This window comes from Chamaea fasciata, unplaced genomic scaffold (assembly GCF_029207755.1).
Source record: "Chamaea fasciata isolate MVZ Bird 193981 ecotype frontalis unplaced genomic scaffold, bChaFas1.0.hap1 SCAF_3, whole genome shotgun sequence".
Taxonomy (NCBI): domain Eukaryota; kingdom Metazoa; phylum Chordata; class Aves; order Passeriformes; family Sylviidae; genus Chamaea; species Chamaea fasciata.
In genome coordinates, this window is record NW_027094088.1 from 53,199,713 (window position 1) to 53,223,851 (window position 24,139).

Genomic DNA, 24,139 nt, shown 5'->3' on the forward strand with positions numbered 1-24,139 from the left:
AACCCTCCCTAGCAGATACCTGTCTATCTAAACCAAGACACATCAATTGTGTCCCATGAGGATGGGAAGCGGAGTTGAGAACAGAGCTGTGCTCTGGGTTCCCTGGTTGTGGATATCAGGTAATAAGGGTTCAGGTTCTTGGCCTCTTTTCACATGGTGGGGCCTGGCTTAATCCCAAATGAGAAGGGGAAGAATCACTGCCTTCTGCAGTCTGAGTTTTCCATAGTGATTTCCCAAACATGGAGCAAGTCTGGCTCTGCTTTGCTTCCTCTGACCATTGAAACTAGAACCAGGTCACAAGCAGGTCACAAGCTCCTGCTTCTGAGAAAGCACTTGGCTGGGACGTTGGGCACCGGTGTGGAAGGTAATTTATTGAGACAGGAGATTCCTCATTCTGTGCTGTAACCTTTTCAGCTGGACTGTCTGTCCCCTTCCCTTGATTTGCTGCAACTGAGCAATATCTGCTGTCACTGATAGCATAAACCAGCGAGCTGCCGGGATTCATCCTTCAGTGGGCAGCTTGCCACAGACACAGACATAAGATAGAATGCTAAAGGCCACATCCGTCTCTTATTCAAGGAGAGTAATAAAGCAGATTTTATTTGACTTGTATAAATCCAGTTTAATTGGCTTTCCTGCTAACACTTTCATTAACATGTAAATTAGCTGTCCTAGAGCTGTTAATTATCTTTGCAGAAAATGTTGGATGTGGTCATATACCGTACTCTTTCTTTTTTACTGCTAATGTTTTATACTGAGATGTGCCCATAAATATTCCCTGTATTTTTTTTTTTTGGAAGAGGACTAAGAGGCAAAGGCTTTGTGTCATCTTGTAGGGAAACGAGTATCTTATATTATTCACCAGCCTGCAACCACGTTAAATTGACACACGAGAAGCTCAGCACTGGGCTTTATGGGCTTGGCCTTTGAAGGTTCTGGGGATTTTTTTTAAAGTGGCAAATGAGAGAGCAGAGGAGGATGGCAGGTGCTCAAAGGCAGCATCCTCTCTTATAGGATCTCTTGTGTTCAAAATTTGGCAGTGGCAGAGAAACAGGTAGTCATGGTGAAGAAGAAAATGGCTGAATTTCTAGTGTTCTAGTGAACAAGCCAATTAATTTTCGTATGGCTAGGAAAATTTCTAGGTTTTTTCCTAGAAAAAAAAAACCTTCTTAACTTTATAAATACCTCTTAAAATTTTTTTTGAAAATTAGCTTTTCCACCTGCTTCTCCTAACAAGCTACCATGACAAGTTGCAATCTGGTTATTAACTGCCTGCTCTGTGCAAATGGCATCTATCGTGTGCAGTTCTACCCCACAGTAAGGCAAAAAGGAGCAGCTCCTTCCTCATCTGCACTGTGGAAACACAAGACTGACAAGGCATTTGTTTATGAAGACACAGAGTGGGAACAGGGAGACAACTACTGAACTGCCTTTAGCATAAGACGTGACTAAGCCAATACCTGCGGCATCAGCTGGTCTCAACCATTCCCCATATTTCCTCAGGATCTGCACAGACAATGCGCAAGCAGTCTGTAGCATTTCTTTGCAGTTAAACAGCATGTGGAAAATTACAGTCCATTTTCAAAGAATGCAGTTGGACATGGCCTTGGGAACAAAAACCAGGGTGAGTTTTGGAAACTTGCAGCAGAGCAAGACCAGTATTACTGCTGTTGTTGTACTGGTGTACATTCCCCCTTTGAATGTTCATTCCAGAGTAACTGGCAGCCTAACTCTTCAAAGTAAGGATGCTTTATTTCAAACAACAGAAATTGATTAAAATATACATTTCACAGGAAATGTTTTTCTTAATGTCTTTTTTTCCATACATCATTACATGTTTTTACATATGATTTGTAACTGAAATGAAATAAAACATCTTAAGATGGATTAATAAAAAGAAATAACTTAGAATAAGGAAGCTTTCAAATGAACTGTAGGTAATGTTAGGCTGTATGTACTCTATATACTTCCCTCCAGGGGCCGTATCTTTAAACATGAAAATGAAATGTAGCATGGACTGATGATCTATTTCATTAAATAAAAAATTTATTTTTTATTTTGCATCATAATTATGATTTCTTTTGGAACACTAAGGGGGCAAGAATTTACAACTCTAAATCAGTATTTGTTTTCATTAAGGTATTTTTGTTTTGTTCTAAGACGAGCAGTTTGCTGAACCCTTCTGCCACTGCACTGCTGTCTTCATCGTCACTAAATGTAACCCAGTGACTGAAATCTTTCAGATTTGGGTGATTTAAATTTTCTGAAGTGTGTGCTGGAGAAGTAGCTGATGGTGCCTGTTTGGAAAGAGGGAAGGAAGAATGCATGTCCAGGTCCAGAAGATTGGTGTTCTGTGGCAGGAAGCTGGTATCCAGTCGTGGATGCTGGCCTGCTGGTGCAGGAGGGCCCTGGAGCTTTGCCATCAGTTCTGCAGCACTTGGTGCCAAGGGCAGAGCTGTGCTGTTTTCTGGGCCGGCAGAGGCTGTGGGACCCAAGCGAGCAGGGCCATGAGTCTGGGGACAGGCCCCAGGGTTGTTGTTGGAGTTGAACAGTGACCCACTGAAAAGGGAGCTGTCACTGCTCTGGAGAACTTGGAGATGAAAAGCTGCAGGAGCTGACTTCTTTCTTCGTGGTGGCACCTTTGGGGCAAAGGCAGCGTTCTGGGGAGGCAGGACAATGGCCTCAGCTGTGCTTGCTGACAGGGGCTGCCTTTCACTGCTCCCCCTGCTCTCCTGAGGCTGCCCAGCTTGTGTTCTGGGTTTAGGGACTGGAGTGATCTTGGTTGGACTAAGAATAGCTCCGGCTTCTAGATGGGGCTCTAACAGGCCAAAAGGAGACTGTGCTGTCTGTTGGTCAAATTGCTCTTCTGGAGCCATTGCCTGAGGAGGAAATGGAAGAAGAAATGTGAGAACAAAAAGGGACCTTAAACTCTGGGTCACTGCTGGTGCAAGTGTAATTGAAAGCGTTACTAAGAAAAGCTGACAGTCCTGGAAGAAACAAAAGCAGTACAAAGAGGAGGCTTGACAGCACCGTCCTCCACTGTACCTGCTGGGCTCTGGGCTCTGGGCTCATGCACTCTCTCACCTTCAGAGAGCTCATGAAGGACCAGGACCCTACAGCCTGTTCACTCACAGCTCTCTATGACCACCTCCCTTTTCAGGTTAAGATTTTGCTCTGGGCCAAATGAACACGGTTCTGAGGAGTTATTTATTTGTAACATCTTTGCTGACTAATATTACTTAAGCAAGATTGCATAGGGCGGGCCATGCCTCTTTAAGTGTAGCTTATTTGGATAGATAAGGTTGAAGCACAATTAGCTTAAGCTAACCCAGTAAATGCCTTAAGGCCTCTGTCCTGTCTCACTGATGCTGGCAACTGAAGATAAAAATAAGCTCTCAAAGTCCAGTCTAGCAATCATCCAGCACTAAAAGGTAACAAGCCCAGCTCAGTCCAGGAGGGCAAGGACTGCTTTAGATTTCTCACACTCTGTGTGATTGAATGAAAGCATTTAAATTCTTTATTACTCTTGCATAGTATTAAAAGATAATGTACAGTTTTTTTAATGCAGGCAAAATATTTAGTCAGTATCTCATGCTGGACAAATCCCTTGCCGCCTCTTCCTATGTGCTGTTAATTTGCCTGTGTTTGACTGTGGTACAGGAGATTGGGTAGAGGTTCTCAAGTACACAGCTCCCATCTGACCTCCCTCAGATGGAGGAAGGAGTGGAATTCCAGGGCAGAGTCAAACCGAAATAGATCTATTCCTGCAGAAGCTCTCACATAACTAACACCAAAATAGCAATCCCTCTCAGCACCTTTCAAGAGTGACCTGGGAATGGAGACAACTTAAACAAAACAAACTGACCACTCCTTGGCATAGACTGTGCGGTCTGGGTTGGCTTTTTTCGTGAATCTGCTAAGTAAAGATATAGTACAAAGTCCATTATGGAGAAGGGGTGAATGCCTTTACCAAAGGAAGGTAAGGCAGGAGCCCTAACAATTTAGAAGAGAGCTTCCTTAGCAGAGATTCTGTCAAAGGAAGAATATAAAAGGTTCTATTTGTCTTTCTCTTGTACTCAAATTGCTTTATAAATTAGATAATCATTTTACCAGCTCTAGAGGTGAACTATTGTCTCCATTGTAGAGACCTGACATATATTAAAGCCTGAACACCTACAGCTTTGTATTTTTGAGAACATGAACTCTTGAGTAGACTCCAGAATTCAAACTGAAAGGCTGAATCCCATTACAAGGTGTGCAAGAAAAGCAAGAAAGGACACAGGACACAGAGGTGATGAAGAAGCTGCCTCAAATCTTTACAGAGCAGAGCACTCATGGTCAGAAGTAGAGACTGTGATAAAGAACAAATTAAATCCTGACAAGGTTTAGACAAACCAGAAGAAAAACAAGAGAATGAACTGGCAAATAGAAAAGCTGAATATGGCTTTCTTTCCAATCTTCCTTGCATTTTTATGCCTTGGTGACTGTAACACACAAAATGATTCCAGCACCTGCTGACATGACAGGACTTCCTGCAAAAAGCAACCAGCCCACCCCTCCACCATTTACACTGTGTAATGGAAGCTGGATGTATTTTGCAGCAACTCTCTTACATTTTCCACCTTGACTCCTGTCCTTTGCAGGGGCACTGGCTTCTTTGGAGTTGGAACTTTGGGAGGTGGACGATGAGGCACAGGCACCGCTCCTGCCTGCAACCCTTGAATTGATGCTGACTTTGTGATGCTCGGAAGACCCTCAGGTTTGGAGGACGTTTGGTTTCTGGTTGGAACAGGCTTTACTGCATCTTCCTGTACTCCTGAAAAGCAAAACCAAATATGGCCTCTCAGCCTGATCAGAATATAGATTCAAGATAATTTCTTTCAAAACCATGTTTTCCAAAATGTTCATGCCCGTAGGGCCAACTCAGGCCAAGAAGGTAGGTTTTGGAACTAAGCACAGACCTTTGCAATCCTGTAACATCTGTAAGAGGCTGTTAGGGAAAAACTTCCCTGCCTGAAATAATTTCATGCCAAACCAGCAGTGCTGTGCCACCATTTCATCAAGTGAAGAAAACACTGGCTGGGCTCAAGCTCTGAGCATCCCTTTGCCATTATCTGGAAAACCAAGTTAACGATACCAAGTGCATCTTGTAGAGTACTTTGGAAAGAACTGTAAATGCCAACTGGTGGTACAGTACAAGGGACTGGAAATGATGCTGACCAGACTAGTTTTCTTACCCATACCAAGTGAATGTGAATGTGAATTCCAAATCAATGGAGAGTAAATCTGATTTCACAATGAAATTAACAGCACTGAGGAATAAATAGCAATATATGATGTTTGTGATATCACCTTTATGATATTTCTAAATAAATGGGATTATTCCAGACTGCATTTATTCTATGTATAAATGAAAAGGGATGGTTTTCTCCTAAACTGAGAGCCTTGCAAACTCAGGTAGCCATTTCCATTCATCCAGCATCAGCAGAAAGACTGCATGCAACCCTTGGGGGTACATTCACAGTACCTAAGCTAGTTTTGTGCTCTAACTTGCCCTTGCAAGAAGCTCTCTTCTCCAGGGACTACGCAGAGAGCCTAAACACAGCCTTTTAGCTTAACTATTCAGGCTGAAGTAGCGCAAGCTTTTATGTAGGTTACAGCAATACTTGCTGTCCAAATGTGAACAGAATCCAGGTTATTTCTCCTAGAGCTGCATTTGCTCTGTAGTTCTGCTTGGAATAGTGGGCACTCAGGAAATAGAGCAGCAAATATCCTTTATGCAACTCTGAGCTAACACAGGCACCATCAGTTTAGTAAAATCCTATCTTTATATTTTAATTTTTCTGACCAAATCTGGGCATAAATAACCCAAGGTTCTCCTAGTAGCAAGTTCTACAACAAAATATAAAATTTTATTCATCTTGAAAAAAAAAGGTTAATATTATCAGAACTGACAGAGAATATCACATACAATTTTGCAAGAATGTGTTCAGATGAAATTCTGAATAGGAATATGTGCATCTGGACTAAGGTGAGATGAATACACCTACAGTTTTCTTTATTTAAAGATATTTAGAAGTCAGTTGGAAAGCTGCGCTTACCTCCTTTGGCTTCCATAAGACATCTGATAGCTTCTTCTGCTTCCTCAGCTGTGGTGGTTTTGATCTGCTTGACATTGTAAGGTTTGCTTATTCCAGTCCGGACTTTGGGCTTTAAAAACACATAGGAAAACGAGTCATCTTGAGAGAACTGTTTTTTTCTTGTACACCTCTAATTTTACAGCTAAGCTCATACACCTGTAAAGTTCTGTTCTTGCAAGTGGCCATTCAGTGATCTATAAATACTAAAGAAATGGGAATCTTTTAGCAAATTCTACACGTTTGCTGCCACTGCCTGAGTGGCACAGCTAGTCCCTTAACCATCCCTTGTTCAAAGCATTAGGGTCCTCATCCAGCATGACAGGACTGGGGAGGCATTTCCACATTCTGATCTTGGTCTCCTCAGGGGATTAACAGCCTTGCTGGCAGTGGTCAAGACTTTTCCTGCATTCTGGGCATTAGCATGGCCCACCAAAACAGAGGTGAGAAAAGAATTAAACCATATGACGATGGTGTTAAAAATTCAAGTTAGCATCTGTCAGAAAGCAGCAACAGTGCCCTGGTCTTACTCCACTCATTCTCTCTCTGCCTCTTTGGTCTTCCTAACTCCTGTTAATTGATTAACATTTTTCTGCTGCCTAACAGGACCTATGGTTTAGTATTACAGTACAAGAAGTTATCTTGGCATTTTTGGCTCAGACATGTGATGGACTTCCTTCCACGTAGGACAGGTGCATCCTGTCCGTGATTCTCAGTGTGGATGGGAGGGATCAGGACAATGCCAAGGGGCCATGCTGAGCAGCAGGACTCACTGGCTGCTGAGGGGCTCCGGGAAGCAGCTTGGCCGTTGCCAGGATGGAGCAGGTGGAATGGCTTCCTGGAGAGAGAGAACCATCTGAGGGGGACTTTTTGCCTGATGTTCCAGCTAGAAGAGGAATTAAAAAATGGCTTTTTACATGCAAGAGCTCATACAAAATGTTATCAGCAAAGAAGCAAAACCAACGTGCATACCATCACTCCCTCAAAATCTTGAACTGTTTCAGGAAGCAGTTTTGTAGTTAGCCTTTCTTTCATTTAATTAATTAGATAACCTCAGCTAAGCATTGACATTGCATTCTAGGCACAGAAATACAGATACCAGTGTTGACACTCCTGTGTAACAGACTCAAAAATGAATGGGAATAATCCTAAAGAACTCATCTTCTATCAGGTGAGCATCAAGGAACTTCTAATTTAAGTCCGGAAAATGTACACAAAAGAGAGACTTTTGTACAGGAGGCAAAGATGATAATGCTCATCTGGCAATCAGCTTTCATCCAGAAGTAGCCATAAAAACAGGAGCAGCACAGCTCTGGATGGCATCTCAGGGGGGCAGAGCTTAGGTAAAGAGCACCACTTCCCTTTGTGCCTCACTGAAAATCATAATCCACTTTGCATTTCTTTCATAAACACAAGAATTGCTTGTGAAGAAGGAAAGGACAAAAACTGTCCAGAATGAGTATTTTGTCGAAGGTTTTTAAAATTCTGATTACACTTAATTCAGAATTCAAAAAACTGCAAGAAAACACTCAGTGACTTCAGAAGTCAGCAGGCATAAATACCAATTCCTTTATTGCCACAAAGTGGCTGCTCAACTCACTAACCTTAGTGATGAGCTAGTATGAAACATATGGGCTATTGTATCCTTACTAAGGACTTTTTTTTGTGGCGTATCTGTCATCCTGAAGACAAACTTCTCCCATTACTAATGGCAGTAATACTCAGGCTGAAACAGGCTGGGAAGCAAGTACAAGTCCCTCGACAACCTGACATTTCAGAACAAGGTATTCCTTTCTTTGTCACCCAGACATGGCAGGCAAAAACTGTTCAGCTGGGGCCAACACCCCATTAAAGAAAGTTCAACTCACCAGGAGGGGGAGGCCTCTGTGGTGGGTGAAGTGGCCGAGGCCTGGTAGGAATGGACAGAGACCTGCTTGGAATCCGGCGGCTGCACTCCCCACTCCCCTCCAGCTCCCGCTTCAAATCGGCCAGGTCTGCATCATCTGGGACAATTTAGAAAGTATCTGTATTAGACACACACTGGGTGAGGTGCACCAGATCTGAGAGGTCAGGAGAGAGGTGACTATGAGTGGCAACACTCAGCCATGTCTCTCAGCAACATGACAGCTCCATTCACATTTTTGCTCTCCCCCAATGTCTGCCTGCTCCCACTGCAGGAAACATCCACCCTTTTGTCAAATACTTCCCTCTCTCTCTCTCTCTCTCTCCTTTTCCACCATTTATTAGCTGTTTGCACCAACGCAAACAATGCCTGCATCTGATTCCAGGGTTACTGGGCACCTTGTTAGATCCTGAGATTTTCACAGCCAGACTTAGTTGCAACCTGCTCCCATTCAAACTGTCATGGCTAGTCATGGTGACTTCCTTGCTTTCCCTCCCAAACACAGGAATTCCATTTGAGGATTAGGCACCTTTTCTTGCACAGCAGAACTGTCTTTATACCAGAGAAAAATCTCTGCTTTCCAGCAACATCTCCTAACAGGTACAGCTGCCTCAATCGGCTAGACCTTGGCTGCACCTTACATCACTAATTACTCAGTCTTTCATCCCATCTAAGCCTTTCTGACAGCTGGAGAGGGGAGAAGTACAGGTTGCTTTACTCTACCCCATCTGCCATAGTAAGGACTTTCATTTCAGTCCTCTCAACCCTGCCATGGCTGCCCAGCTATGCAGCTCTCCTTCTTTAGAGCTCCAAGATTCACTGGGTTTAGTTTTGTCCCCGTGTTTTGGAGACATGGGGAAGGAATTATCCAGCGGCAGTCTCTTGTACTTCAGGCATTTGTAAACAAGTTCTTGTTTTTCGGAAAGCTGTGCTCACGAGTTTCCTGCTCCCACTCAGCAGCAGATGGCAGCCAGAGAGACAGAGCCTGTGGTCTGCCGAGCCCGCCCTCCCCATGCTCTCTGCATTTTCAGGACTTCTAAGCTGCAGATATGGGCTCATCAGTAGGACCCAAGGAGTCATGCAGGCACCTGGAGGCATGGTTTAATGTTCTGGCAGTAAAACTGAACACAACAAAAGCCAGCCATTACCACTCAATTCCGTCCCTGAAAGGCTTCTGGCAGGGACATCAGTTTCGTGAAGCTGTGCCCTTCTCTGACCTCAGAAACACACACACTATTGTGCCTGTCACTGTTTTCCATCTGTGTCTACCACCAGCTACACAGTCATCATACCTTCAATTAGGAGTTACTCAGGCAGAATTGGAAGCTTATGGAGGAATCTGAAATTGCAGACACTAAGATTAATTGAATATATCATATTTTGAGTTATGTGAGATCATGACCCTACCTTGACCTCCTTCAAATAATACTCCATATCATATATTTATTTTGTGATATTTTTTGTGGAGTAGAGTTAGTGTGGGTGACAAGACTCACTGCAATTCTCTGCGGCTTAATGAATCATCACACAGTAGGCCAGAGGTTCTTGGAGGGCAAGGCACCCTATAATACAAAGTGATTGACTTCACAGTATTTAATAATGACTGATTACTCCTTGACTCAGGGATAGGCTTTAGGGTCTGGCCACACTGAACCCAGCCTATGACTCAAGGTGGGCAAGAAAGCCATAAATCACTCTGTTTGGAAAATCTGTCTGTGCAAGTGTACGAATTTCATTCAATCCTTTTGAACTCTACTTCTGACTCAACCCTTGAAGGTATTAAGAGTTTTCACTTCTATGTCAGAAGACAAAGCACTTCTGAGAGAGTGCAGAATGACAGCTACTGAATCACTTGCTGTCACAATGAGGTGTTTAATACATATCCCAGCCTGTCAACGCTTGGCCAGTGAAGCACATCCTGATCACATCCCATTGTAAGACCATGGCTGACTTGGCTAGTTCTTGCTGCAGTTTTTATCAGTTTTCTCTCCACAGCTTTATCCTCTTTTTACCAAGTCACTTTGCAATAATAAGCAAACAAGCCAGGTAACTGAGGAAAAAAGTTAACATGAAGAACGTGAATAACCTAAAAATGATTTTATATTTAAAGCCAGGCAACTGAGGAAAAAGGTAACATTAAGAACATGAAGAACCTAAAGAATGATTTATTTATTTATACATATATATACATACATATATATATATATATATATATATATATATATATATATATATATATATATATTCTATGAACCTTGACTCCTTCAGAAATAAATCAAATGGGAACAAAGAAGAAACTTCAGGCCTCTGAAGTAATTTGAACACAACAACCTCCCAGCTTACAACTGACTGCTTTGCCACTGCTACCGCTTAAAGGACAGAGTTGAGCCCATCACAGAATCAACAGGATTCTTTTGGTTTGATTTTACTTTGGCCCTCACCAATAAGAAAATAGCATGCAATTTTTTTTGTTCTATGTTTTGGTGCCAAACAGTATCAAATGGATAAAAAGATTTAATTTCCTCTGGCTAGAAAAGGAAAATCAGCATTTTTCAGCCTTCCTGCCTTGCCCTGGCCTAGAGAGAAGGAGAATCTAAGTTTCATCATTTGTATTGCTGTTATGCCTGAGGACCTCAGTAACAGTCACTAGCTCAAGGGGAGCTGAGCATGAATAGGTACTACAGGAGAACCTAACATGAAAATATAAACAAGCAGGGAAATACATACAACAGGAGAGCAAACAACAATCCTTCAGGTCTTACCTCAAGGAAGGTGGATACTTTACCTTTATACAGGCGGGGGGGTTGTCCAGATTTGTTTGAAACAGCTATGGATGCGCAGTGTCCAGGGCGCTCTGACGTATCTTCTGCTGTGTCTGCTACTAGGTGTTGAGACAGAGCATCCTCTAAATAATCGTCTTCATCCTCTATATCACCTGGATTGAAATATTAGATAACAAAGAATTAATAAGAAAATTCGTTCTCTGTCTCTCTACACTACCAATTAATTAATCTACACTATCAGTCAATTTAATATATAGGCTGGGTAAGATTCTTGTGTAACCACCCCATGTGTTTCATTACAGTGTGTCTCTACAGACAGCTGTACCATACATTGACTAACATATAACACTAAATTGACAGGACGATCTAAGTAACAGTTTTATGCCCAGGCACAGAGTCAAGTCACGGCTTTAATTACAGTGGTTGTTTTAAGAAGTGTGGCTTCATTACAAATGAAGGTGCCACTGACACTCATGCTGTACCTCCTCTGTGCAACCAAAGTCAGCAAAGAAATTTCTCACTACTTAGCTTAGAAACAAATTGCTTACCTTCAGACTCATAGTCCAAACTTGAGAAGTCAAAATTTTCTTCCAGAAGATGGGAGTTTGCCGTGGGGGACATGGGGACAACGCTGTCTCGTTTTCGAGCAATTTCGTCCTGGAGGCCCTTTAGCCAGTCCTTAGTCTTGGGCTGGATCTTCACTGTTCTGCCTCTAACCTAAGCACAGAAAGAATTGTTTCCCTTTGCAAAGCACCTTCATAAAACGAGAATGCTTGAACAGAATAAGCAAGTGCTGCCAGCCTGTTCAGAATCACACAGATCACAGATTCTGAGTTGGAAGGGACCCAGAAGGATCATCAAGTCCAACTGTTAAGGTGATGGCCCATGCAGGCATTGAACCCAGGACCCCAATGTTATTAGCACCATGCTCTGACCAAGCTGTACAACTGCTTCACTTCAGAAGAAAAGCTTCACTTCAGAAGCTAAATGGAAAGGAAACACTCTTACTACCCCCATAACCAAGTTTTCAGATTTGTAACAATATTCTTGAAAGAAAATGAGCTTCACAGCTTAAAAGCATTGCTGCTGCATTTGGGAAATACTGGAGAAATAGGTGAAACATCAAATACCGTCAAAATGACACTGGAATAGTAATATTGGCAAGGGAGAGTGGCATTTTTGAGTCAGCAGCTTAAAACACACAAGAGTTTTGTACCTGCTGCCACCTATAAGAAGACTCTGACCAGAAAATCTCATATATGATGTATATGGAAAGGGTATTTTCAAAAACATTAGGACTTCAGCTGCTTATGTGTGTTGCTCTATGACATTTGGGGTGAAATGCAGACAAGCCAGCAGCTTTGACCGGAAAATCACTTTGAAAAGTTCCCAATTCAGATTCCCAGCACCTTCACATATTGTGTGCATACAACTGTGTTTCAGTCTGTGCTATAAATTACATCAATGGCAGGAGTAAAATTAGAAGATAAAACTGCAAATATGAAAAAAGAATGAGAGTTAAATCCATTACTTCAGTATTAAGTTTACAGGGCAGCCCCACAAACAGTTTTTTTCCACAGAGGGCTGATGATTTGTAGAGTATGTGTGTGGGAAGGAAAGCAGGGGATGGGAAGGTAAACGCCTACTGCTAGGGCTGGATTTGCCATGGAAGCCAATGAATCATGTTGTTAACAGCTCAGCAGAAGGAGCCTATTTGATACACTGGAGAAACAAAAAAATCTCCAAACCACAATCACGAGGATGCTTTGGCAACAGTATAAAGTCACACAGAATGTCAGGGGAACTGCTTCAAGTAGCCATAACCATGAACAAGTCCATCTGCTCTGCAGTGGTGTCAGAAGCCAGATCCTAAGCACTGCCTGGGATACACAAAAAGTCACCTCATGCCATCCTGAAACTAAAATACTGCGTTAATAGGCTCAGCAGATGTGAAAGTTAAGGACTTCATGAGTACTAACTTCCTTTGAAATAACGCTACTTGATTTAGGTAGAAACTCAAGTACCTCATTCCAAGCAACCACTTTTGAGAAATTTATTATGAAATTATTATTATTATTATACGTTTGAGAAATTCTTACTTTGGCACCATCTATATCCATAACACGAAGAGCTGACTTGCTGTCAGCAAATGTCACCAGCATTTGACCTCCACAGATCCTAGTGAAAAAAAGCAGAGGAGAAATACCATTTTATTTTGCCATTGAATAAAAACCCTTTGAAGGCTAGCATGACAGAAAACTACCATGTAGATCTACATATAGGATACATATGCAGTGCTATGCATTTGGTTTTAGTTGTATTTTCCTTCACAATTCTGGTTTTTTGAGGAGCAGCAGGAGATCTATGAATCTCAGCTGGGCTCCTCTTCTCTTTAATCCTCCCTTGTGTGACTCCAGCGCCCTGCCCTTTTGTGGATCACCCCTGGAACAGCAGGACAACATCTCAGTAGCTGTGGACAGGATACCCAGTCCAATATCTACACTTCCTCTGGACTAACTTCCATGGTTATGCATATCCTTCACCTCAGAGGACATGTGATCTTCCCAAAGATTAGTATTCCACCAAGATCCAAAACAATTTAAAACAAAATAAACCAAGAATTATCCACCAAAAGATGTTCTTTTCTTGCTCCTTTTCTTCACAAGCAAGGTGGTGCTACTCTTCCTGCACGGCTGCTTTTGAACCCTCAGTTTATACTGGTACTTCATAAAACTATACAAGAGGTCATCATCTTTCTCCACAAATGAATTAATCAAATAAACATGAACAAGTTTTTGATAGTGTTTCCCAGACATCAACTGTTAGGTCTTTTGCCTGTATTTCTCAAAAGAGAAGTCTCACAGCTGTGCTGGAGCCCTGTAGAGAATCAATCAGAATGAAATTAAGCTGCTCTGCCAGAAGGTATCACACTCTCCCTCTCAAACCCAGTGGGTGATAGCTCTGTGAGAAGCTGTACTGTTAACAAACAAGCAAAATGACCCCCAACAGGAAGGAAGCCAGCCAGGAAATCCTGCCAAGTGTGAAAAGAGTGGTGGAAGAGAGCAGACCTCAGCCCAGAGGAGGTGAAGCAGGGCCTGAGGATCCTCCAGAAGCAGCAAATGCTTGGAAGTGAGGCCTGAATCTAAAGATGATGATTTACATCAAAGTCTCTTGCTTTATGGTGTTGTACTGAATAAAATTCTCTTCCACTTAGACAAGAGAGCTGTTGGATTATTTCTTTAGAAGGTTGTTGAGAGGTATAAGATATTCAAAACACTTGCATTCAATTTCTAATGAAGAACTGAAAGTGCAGTAAAGGAATTTTACATACTTTCTTCCGATACAAAGTTAACTCTGTCAGGACAAAAGGGATCTTCTAGTCTGTGGTTTTTAACAGATGCCATGCCATTTCTGATCCCAAACTCACCTGACCAGAACAACAGTGCCATAATCCTCAAACACCTGCATAAGCTCTGTACGCAAGTCTTCAGGAAATTCATTTTTCTCTTCAGCTGTTGGTGATAGCAGATTTACCACTACTGTGGCATCCAGTGGTCCCTGGAAAGATGACACTTCTCGGAAAACACTGTCACGGGCAGCCTCATTAACTTCCTGAACTTCCACTTCTACAATAGCTAACACTGGCCTACATAAAACAAAGGAAAAATACTTCAAAATAAAGAAGTGCTTATATAAAATTAAAATCTATATAAAGAAGGAGGACAGGTAAGCTACATTTTTTCTGCAGTGGTCAACATCATTCCTTGAGCACTATTAATTATATTTCCCAGTCCTGCATTAGCTGAATGTATCAGTGAAGACACAATATAAGTGAATTGAAATAACTATATGTAGCACTTATGGCCAACCTACAGACCAAAAATATCAGGATACTTCATTCATTATCAAACAGCTGTGGCACCAAGCATCTATAAACCTGGATGGAAATATATTATTGTCTGTTAGACAAGGCCACATATCTTCTTCCAAAAACTACGGACAAGGTATTTCAAATATGTAATGTTGTCATGTAGCAGATATGTGCCAATCCATTACACTATAAGCAGCCAACACTGCAAACTTGCCTCTTGAGTCATTTCTCACTAATTACTTCTCTGTGTGTCAGATCTGAGAGAGCTGTCTGAAAGAGCAAAACTCATCTCATCTCAGTGGGTGCAATCCACAATCTCAGATTTTCACCTGCACATTTGCACAGAGCAGTGACTGGGACAGCTGCTCTTACAACTGGGTCAAAATTGCTGCCTTCTACTTGCAATAGAGACCTGGCTCTTGGTAACACATTATCAGAACATTTGAAAACAACAACAGCAGGGCTAGAAAGGGATAATAAATGGGAAAAATGTATGGGAAGCAATTAACTATTTCCATAAGCATTGTGAATCATAATGCATTTCCATATGTCATAAACATACAGCTATATGCCCTTTTTCTAGCACAAACCTTGGGAAAGCAAACCTGCTGACTGTAATTAAAAAGTAGCTTTCGGAGTCAAGTTTGCTGAAGTAGAAACCCATGCATAACAGTCATGTTTCACAGATTGCATCCTCAGGGTCCTATATAATGAGAGTAGCAGCTCCACTCTGCTTTGCAGAACACAGCAATGTCAGAGCCTTGACACAAAGAAACTGATTGCAAGAGGCATGTTCTTCCATTGCTAGAGGAATACAGAACAGTCCTGGCATGGAAGAGCACCGCCAGGAGCACAGACAGCTACTGGGGGTCACTGAGCACTGCTAGGAGGAGCAATATTGTAGCATTTCCACAAAGCATGCAAGGGATGAGACAAATATTCTGAATGTAAGGGACCTTTCAAAGTATATTTTTTACAGAATTTGTTTCTCAGAAGTGAAGCAGAGAACAAGTTTATCAAAGATAAGTCATTCATATCCCTAAAGAGAAGTTAATGATACAGACCAACCAGAAGCACTGGCCTTTGATTCCTCTACCTTCTCCCATTTCCATTTTTAAAGAAGCCCCACACTTGAGTGCTATGAACAGGACAAACTTGTCTCTGTGTGGCTTGGCTTACACCTCGACAGGCCACACAATCCCAACCTCCTCCCCTCCCTCAGCAAGCTGAGTGGAAATCCATCAGAGCAGCTTCCTTAGCTACCAGTGCTTTTCCAAAACCAAGCAACAGAAAGCTCTGTTTTCTATACCTCTTGCTGCAACTTATCTAACCCCTGCTGCAACCACTGTGCAGGAAAAATAAATACATGACTGTAGATACTTGCCACTCTGGTATGAAACTCACCATGAGAGGAAAAAACCCATCAAGCAGATACTGAACAAGGAATAAGGGTGTAATTCCTGTTTTAATCAGACTTGATCCTTCGCTCTGAGGGTGTAATTCAGCATGACACATTTTAACCTCTCTCTGATTGGTTAGTTACCTGTGGTCAGATGCTTGCAGCTCTGCTCTTCCATAGTACATCAAGGCTCCAGGGGTCCAAGTGTGCCTGACTTTAGTATCAGCACTCAGATCACTGTCCAGAAGATTGATCTCTCCAGCTATGCAGCACAAAACATGACTTAAAACTCACTCAAATCTAGTTTTACTAACAGTTAAACACTATTTTATTAGGAAGCTAATAAAGACCTAGTAGTGGGAGGTGGGAAGTTTTTGTTCTTGAATATATATCATTCAAAGAAGAGCTTGTATCCTACAAGATTTACAAATCAGGGACTAGAAAGAAAAAAAAGAGAAAGGACTGGGAGTGCAACTGAGACAGCTGTTCAGTAGAGTAAGAAACCTACAAAATTGTTGGCCTGAATGTCACCCAATTATCTGTACAACATTGGTTGATAGAGTCACATTAGTAATTTGCCTTCTACCTGAATATTAGACAGGGATTGGAGAAATAATACACAAGAGATAGGACAAACCAAACCCATGTAAATCCAACCTCCAAATAATTCCATTGCAATTCATTAAGGTGACAGGAAGTGCTCCAGACATTATGCTAGAGTGAAAGACTCTACTGTTGTTAGTAACAAGGAAGTGTTTAGGTCACTGTTTGAATAAATGGATAATGCTGTCCCTTTTTCCTGTGAAGTTGAAAATGAGTTAATATGGAATATGGCATTTCTTCCTAATCACTCACACTGAGGCTACACTTTCTTCTCGTAAAGCCTATAATAGCAATAAGAAAGAGTAATTTAGCCTTTAACAGCAATAAGAAGCAACACAGTAAGAGCTGGGAGGCAGAAGTGCCTTGCCACCAGCAGTAAAGGAGAGGAACTCTGGCAGCAAACTCAGAAAGCTTTGCAGGGCTGGGAGCATACCAGTCAGTTATGGACTCATGTGACCCAGCTGTGGGAGGCCTACAAACTCTAGAGATAGGGACCTGCCTTGACTCTTGCAGACAAGCTAGTTAGGTCCTATGTGCTGTATGAACTCCAGCTGCTAAAGATCCCCAGGCGCAAGTTCTGCCATGCAAAATAAGGAATATGCATCAGAAATGCTGAAGGGTGTTCTTTCTCCCAATGAAAACAGTCAGCACAAGAGGGCTGTTTTAATTTCATTATTATGTCTCATACAGCTTTTCTTTCCTGGACTGTATCTCTCAACGGTTTAAGATCCTCATTTTACTTTGTTTTTCTTTCCTTAGATAAGTGAGTAACTGTATCATGATGGCATGTACTCCCTCATAGCCCTAGTTTTGCTTTGTAGTTTTTACACTTAACATAGTCATGGTATGACTTAGATTCCAAGCAGAAATTTTCAGGCATGTGAAAAACCACATCTGCAGGCACAGACCAAATTATTTCTCCAGGAATTACATTTTTAATATGAATTTATTCAAATTTTAGAAATACTGGGGGATAGATGTTCTTACAGACTGAGAGAATGATTATGAAAACTATCCCTGGATATGAAAATAAATACTTCTTATTTCTTAACTGTAACTTTTGAATAACAAGTGAAAACAGCCTTTCTGTTGTGTTGGCCACTCATGAATTCAAAGTACTTTATAAGCACTAATTAATGAAACCTGTCCCGATTCTATAAACTAGCAGAAATATTCCTAAGAATTACCAGTACAGAAGAAATTACAGAAAGCTGTTTCTATATTTACTGAGAACAGCAGTTTTAACAACCTAGCCATTATAACACAGGAACTTAACGTGGACTAATGATTCTGTTGAAAAACGACAGAATTAATTCTGTATTGCTACAGCTGAGCTGTTTCCAGTTCCTCAGTGAGCTCCCAGCACCTTTTTGATCTGTATCATGAAGCCTTTGTTCACACACACAAGAAGAAAGGGCCTTCTTTATCTCTGACACTTAATCCAGTGAAGCTGAAAGAACATCTGCTTGAGCAAAGCACCATTCACTAGATTAAATCCCCTTAAGTGGGTTCTAGATGAATTCTAAAACAACTTTCAGATAAGGGAGGATCCTACGCACCTGTTTTTTCAAAGGGCAGTTTTTTTCTCCACCAAAGCACTCTGTCAGTCCACGCTGGGGTTCTGCACTTATCACTTGTATCATAAGCCTCCGAGCCAACGTCGTATTTATATGTTGGTCCAAAATTAATAGTCCCTTCATGGAAGTCTTTAAAAATCTAATTAAATAAAGAGCATCTCTTTAAGTTATAGATGAGGAAGGTGCCACTGTGACGTAGCAACTTCCTTGCAAACAATGTTCTGATTTTTAAACCAATTGCTGCACTCAAGTGCTACAAACAAGGGTCTGAAAATGCAACTTCTTCAGTCTCTCAAGAAAGAAGAAATACCCCACCAACATGCAGTTATTCAAGAAAATGAGACACACTGCCTTACTTTTCCACTGGATTTTTGCTGCTGTAGTTGATCAAATTCCAAAAGTGTCTTCCAGTCTTGACGTTTCAGAAAATAAAAGACTTCTTCATACGTTAGATCAATGCGATAGTTAAAATCTCCACACCAGAAGACATAGTCATGGGAGAACATGTTCTGCCCCTAGTTTTGAGGTACAGAATACTGTTAATGTTCAATCACATCCATGAAAACACCTTTAAAATGCACTGAAATGTAGCACTCAGTCTCTCTGAATTACTCAATACTGGACCTGCTCATCACAATTTATTTATCAAAATTCATTTTGTGCTAAAATAGAATGGTTCCTTCACTGTCTTCAGCACCCCACTGTGCAGAATTTTGTAAACAAGAATGTCAGACTCTGACCCCTCTTTCCTGAAGGTATGTCTAAGCTGGAACCTAGCTTTATATTCACAATTTGTCTGTCATGAATATTCAAAATATATATTTGTTTCCCTAACACATTTCACATGCATATATTTGCATATTCTAAATATAACACAAAATGTGCTTCTGGTACCAAGGCAAATTTAGCAACAAGCTCCTGAGTATGAACAAGCTCCAAATTCAACCTTATCTGCGCGTCACAATTTTGTAAAGGTATTGAAATCAAACGTCAGTGAAAATCCACTCCAGTTCTAAATTTAGCATCCTATCCTCTAACCAGTCTCTTTTTTTTTTTTTTTTTTTTCCTTCCCAGTTCAGCTACAAACGTCTAAATCCCAGAGGTTCCCAAGGGAAATGTTCCAGACTGTGGCTGTCACAGCGCTAGAGGGCACTCTTTATATGCATTATACACACAAGGTACCTTCAGCTGTTACAAGTGTAAAGGACATCAAATAGTTAACGAGGTATTAGAAGGAAAAAACTACCATAAGCACAACTTTATGGCCATTTGGAACAGATCTCCTTTGCAGGACATCCAGTCTGTCAGTCTTAGCTCCCACATAAACCAACTGATTGATACGCTGCATGTGCCAAGACTCTAAACCTTACAAACAACAAGGAAGGTAAAATTTTATGCTTTGCAACCTAAATGTCATTTTTTGCTGACTAACTAGAACACACAAACTGGTCCAATCCTTTCCTGGCTTAGGGCCTTTCCAGAGAGGTCCAAGAAAGAAGGTATTGTGTAAATTAAAGCAATCAACATTAAGGGAAGCAAAGGAGCCCTTGCTACCAAATCCCACGGGTTGTCTACTGGCCTGAGGAGACAAGCTGGAATTAAAACACCAGGGTGATTGATTTGACACAATTTAGGGGAAAAGTTATTCATGCAGACTGGTGGTGCCTACTTGCCATGCTCTGAGAGAAGCCAGCAGTTCCTTGATAGTGACACATTCCCGAGGACAAAACGAAGGGAACAGAGGGTACCATGTCAGTGCCCAAGAACTGATCTATCACACCCAACCAGAAGCAGCCAAAGCACTGCTGTACTGAATGGCACGGATGGTCTTTCAGGAATTCTCACTAACTAGAGCCAGCAAGAGCTATCAGTATCATGCCCTCCAGTTCTAACAACAGGCATCTAGAGCTTAACTGCACAAAGCCAAGGACTTTTCAAGCACTGGAGCAACTCTATTTTTGAAAGAATTAGTACTTTTGTAAAGCAAGTGCTATACTGGGTGGCATCTAGTGTTCTTCCCTATTTTTTATTTATTTATTTGCTAAGGTTTTCTTTAACGTTTTCTTTCATGGTATTGAGATTCCTTCTTTGATGACCCGTCATCAAAGGCAGCCTGAGACCAGCTTTCATGATGGAAAGATACCACCTTTATCTCCAATGTTTTTAGCACGTATACATCTACACTTACCATTGGAAAGCTGAGTTTCTGTGTGATTTCTTTATAATCTTCATTCCTCTCTTTCACCTGAGTCTGCCCAGCAGTCAAGTGACTGCATATAAAGCAGAAACTGGTACTATAGAACTGAAAACGAATGCTCACTGCCCCTTTATTCCCAGCTTTTCCTCCCATTCCTGTCTTCACGGTGTCTATTGCTACATCCCTGCATTAAAAAGAAAAAAAAATAGAAAGAGAACAGAGTAAAGGGCTTCAGGGACAAAAATTCAATTAACTTCAACTGCAACATAAAGGGAAAAGCCAGTTTACAATGCCATGTCTTCTCCCCTCTAGAAAGTTTGCTGCTTTTAGGCTCATCTTTTAGCTTCTTGATGTTCATGTACTTATGTTTCAAATTAAGTATAATACAATAATGCAAAAATAAAACTATTTGAAAATATTTTTCTCCTTTTCTTGTCCCTTCCAAACAGACCAGCAAGACCTTATTTCTGAAATACTGGGAATTTCTGTAGAATACACTTTTCAAGTTTACCTCTACCATGATCCTTAAAATAGTGACAGTAACTAAATTTACTATTATGCTTCCTTTTACTTTTGAACATATGGGAATCTGCTTTTCAGACAGTTAACAATTTATAAATATGAATTTACTGTTCATATGTGTTGAAACCCAACTTCACAGCTCACGCTGGATTTTTCATTTAATTAAAGAGCAATAGATCATAACCCATAATTCATTAAATCAGATGTGATAAAATCCGAGATTATTTGATACAACTATTTATATGTAACTTCTCAAATGAATTCTGTACTGATGACAAATTGCTTAAGGTCACCATGTTGCTAATTACTTAGTATTTCAATGTGATGATTAGCACATACTTCGCTACAGAGAGATAACTTGATAAAGCAGACCACCTGCTCTCAGAGTAATTTCTCCCAAATAGCCAGGCTACTCCAAGAACAAAGCACGGCTGTCTGATCAGATAAGTAAATGATGAGATCATTGTTGTAGCCAACCCCAGCACCATACATGTCTTTCCCAGTGAGAATATTTTACTTTCCACAGAAAACATCAAGCAGATCTGACTAGAATATTACTGATTTTCAGAAGGGATGTGCAGAAAACTGCTAAGTCTTATTTGAGTTATTCTCAGAAATTCGTGATCTAAATGATGTAAGATGTTACAGGTCTCCTTTCCTCACCCCCTTAATTTTCTTCTCTCTTCCTCCCCCATCTTTTGTACCTCCCTCTTTTTTTTCTCCCTCTTTAATTTCCTGTCTTTTCCAGACAGCAACACACCACCAGGAGACACCCTCGGGGAGGCAAAGGAGGAACATCAAAGTTTTCTATGAAACAGCACTCCTACAGAAGCACATGTTTTCACTCTAAAGTCCTCCCTTCCTGCTGCCTGCCTACCCATCTCCTGACTGGTATTCAACTGATTTTCGTTCATGGCAAAAGTTATGTGAGATAACCCACTGTAAATTCAACTGCTTGCATTTCATCAATCCTTTCACTGATGTATAAATCTCCTTATTTCTCTATTCTCTATTCTTTATCTTCAGTCTAAACCTCTTCAGTACCTGTGAGCACAGAAGCTTTTTTTTGCACTTCTGATGATTTTTTCCTTTCCTTTTCTAGACATGGGAAAAAAATATGCAAGCATACAGGTTGGGTTTGATTATGCTCATATAGCAGCACATTTGCATTTAATGATGAAACTTGGTCACTAAAATCAAACCCTTCCCGTTTTCTCTTGAGTTTCAAAGGGCTACATCCAATTTCTGGCAGTTTGACAATTGCAACAGAACCACTGTGCTGTTCTGCTTCTGATTTCCATTTAAACCATGAATTTCCTACTGGATTACTCAAATATTTTGTAAGCCGAGTGAAAAGTCAAAAACTGAGAGAAACACTTCTCCTTTGGACTGCTTCATAGCAGTAAAAAAAAAAGTATTATTTAAAATCATTTTGAAGAAAGATTACTGGAAAGCAGCAATGCAAGACCATCAGAGTTAGGTGGATTGCATTGCTCTGTCTGGCCTACAGCACCGGATGTTGCACAAGCTCTCTTCTGAGGTTTTCAGTGGATATGAGATCACAGGAAAGACAGAGGCAGCTTTTGATTTTTAATCACAAAATGCAGTGGCCAGTCAGTGCCCTAATATAGGATAGAGAGGAGCGTTTGGATCTCAGGGCTTTAAGGTCAGACAGATGCCCAAAGAAAGTTTTGGCTAATTATTCACTTCCTAACCATTTACATTTAGCCTGCATAATTCTTTTACACTTAGCCTACATAATTCTTGTCCACAGCAAAGGCATTTTCATGCAAGTATTTCCATGGGTTGGCAATCTTCTAGGAGGAGTTTGTTCACTCTCCAGGGACAGCTGAGCTAGTAAGCAGAGGATACACAGCCCTGCACCCTCCTGACTGGGCACACAGTTCTGGTTCTCATGACTTCTGGGAAAGACAAACACTGCATAGGTTCTCTTACCTCTCAATTCTATAAAATCTCAGGGGCCAAAATTAGGTCTCCTTCCCCCATTATTTTCAGGTCTAGAACTACCCCTGTTTCCATAAGGAAAGATCATGGACGGAGCTAGAAATAAAACCTGCCCTTCAGGCAGAGCCAGGCACTTGCCTTTATTTGGTGCATCAAACACTCTTGGACTTACTAGCCCAAGTCATTCCCAGAAAGATGGTACCCAAACAAGGTGCTCCACCCTGCCTGCCCACCTGGAGCATGCCTGGCTTTTCAGCTCCCTGGAGGAAGGCACTGAGGCTGCCTGGCCTTTGTGCTACCCAGGGAGACAGACTCCAGCCTACTGCTGTCTGGAAGCACGCTTCTTCTCCATGCTGAGCAGAGACCAGAACCCAGGTTTGCATGACTCCCACCAAGATAAGCAATCCCCCTCCATGTTCTCTGGCCACACTCTAACACCAGACGTTACTGAAGACACAGGTTGGGTTTCGGGGATTTGGGGTTTTTTTTGTTTGGTTGGTTGTTTTGGGGTTTGTTGTTGTTGTTAGATTAGTTTTATTTTGATGGGGGGTTTTTTTGTTTTTTGTTTGGTTTACTGGGGTTTTTGTGTGGGGTTTTTTTTTTTGTTTGGTTGGTTTGGCTTTTTTTTTTACCTGATGAAGGGGACATGATATGGTCGCACAAAGATGAAAAGACAAACACCAACAAGCTGTGCTGATGTCAGCTGAATGTAGCGATGAGTCCTGGAAATAGCTTTTTGAAGCTGCTCTCCCCACATTTTTCTATTCGTTGTACTGGAACAAACATAAAATCATTTAATGGAATCAAACCAAACCACATACAGTCAATAAAATGAACAGACTAACTGTGCCTTAGGTTTACAGACATCCCATTAGGCTGTAGAACTTGAAGTGCTGTAGAATGCACAGCAGAGACCAATAATACCTCCTTGTAAGCCAGCCTCGAGTCAGCAGGGTCAGTGAGCCCAGTCACAGCACACAAATACAGTTATCCTGCTTCTGGATGTGTGAGGGATTTTGTCTACTACACTTAGAAACATCCACACTCACATGACATTGGATACACACATTCAGTGGGGATAACTGGAAGATGATTACAGCAATCATAACCATAAAAATAAATTTCCATGTCAATCTCATGACTTGTAAGATTTCCTATGCTTACAGTGGAGAGACCTCAGGA

At 41.3% G+C, this 24,139-nt stretch overlaps 1 protein-coding gene across 2 annotated transcripts in view; it reads right to left on the reverse strand.

Annotated features, from left to right (window-relative positions):
• Nucleotides 1-615: 615 nt before the first annotated feature.
• The window catches only part of SYNJ2 (synaptojanin 2), a 66,859-nt gene continuing 43,335 nt past the window's right edge, over nucleotides 616-24,139 (reverse strand). For both annotated transcript variants that reach the window (XM_066179025.1, XM_066179026.1), the window contains 14 exons: nucleotides 23,590-23,730; nucleotides 20,462-20,654; nucleotides 18,630-18,788; nucleotides 18,256-18,412; nucleotides 16,238-16,355; nucleotides 14,251-14,469; nucleotides 12,923-13,001; nucleotides 11,372-11,540; nucleotides 10,826-10,975; nucleotides 8,006-8,140; nucleotides 6,911-7,023; nucleotides 6,102-6,210; nucleotides 4,614-4,816; nucleotides 616-2,879 (listed from right to left, as the gene is read on the reverse strand). In XM_066179025.1, the coding sequence (XP_066035122.1) occupies nucleotides 2,106-2,879; nucleotides 4,614-4,816; nucleotides 6,102-6,210; nucleotides 6,911-7,023; nucleotides 8,006-8,140; nucleotides 10,826-10,975; nucleotides 11,372-11,540; nucleotides 12,923-13,001; nucleotides 14,251-14,469; nucleotides 16,238-16,355; nucleotides 18,256-18,412; nucleotides 18,630-18,788; nucleotides 20,462-20,654; nucleotides 23,590-23,730 (2,719 nt within the window). In that variant the 3' untranslated portion in view covers nucleotides 616-2,105. The remainder of the gene's footprint in view (nucleotides 2,880-4,613; nucleotides 4,817-6,101; nucleotides 6,211-6,910; nucleotides 7,024-8,005; nucleotides 8,141-10,825; nucleotides 10,976-11,371; nucleotides 11,541-12,922; nucleotides 13,002-14,250; nucleotides 14,470-16,237; nucleotides 16,356-18,255; nucleotides 18,413-18,629; nucleotides 18,789-20,461; nucleotides 20,655-23,589; nucleotides 23,731-24,139) is intronic.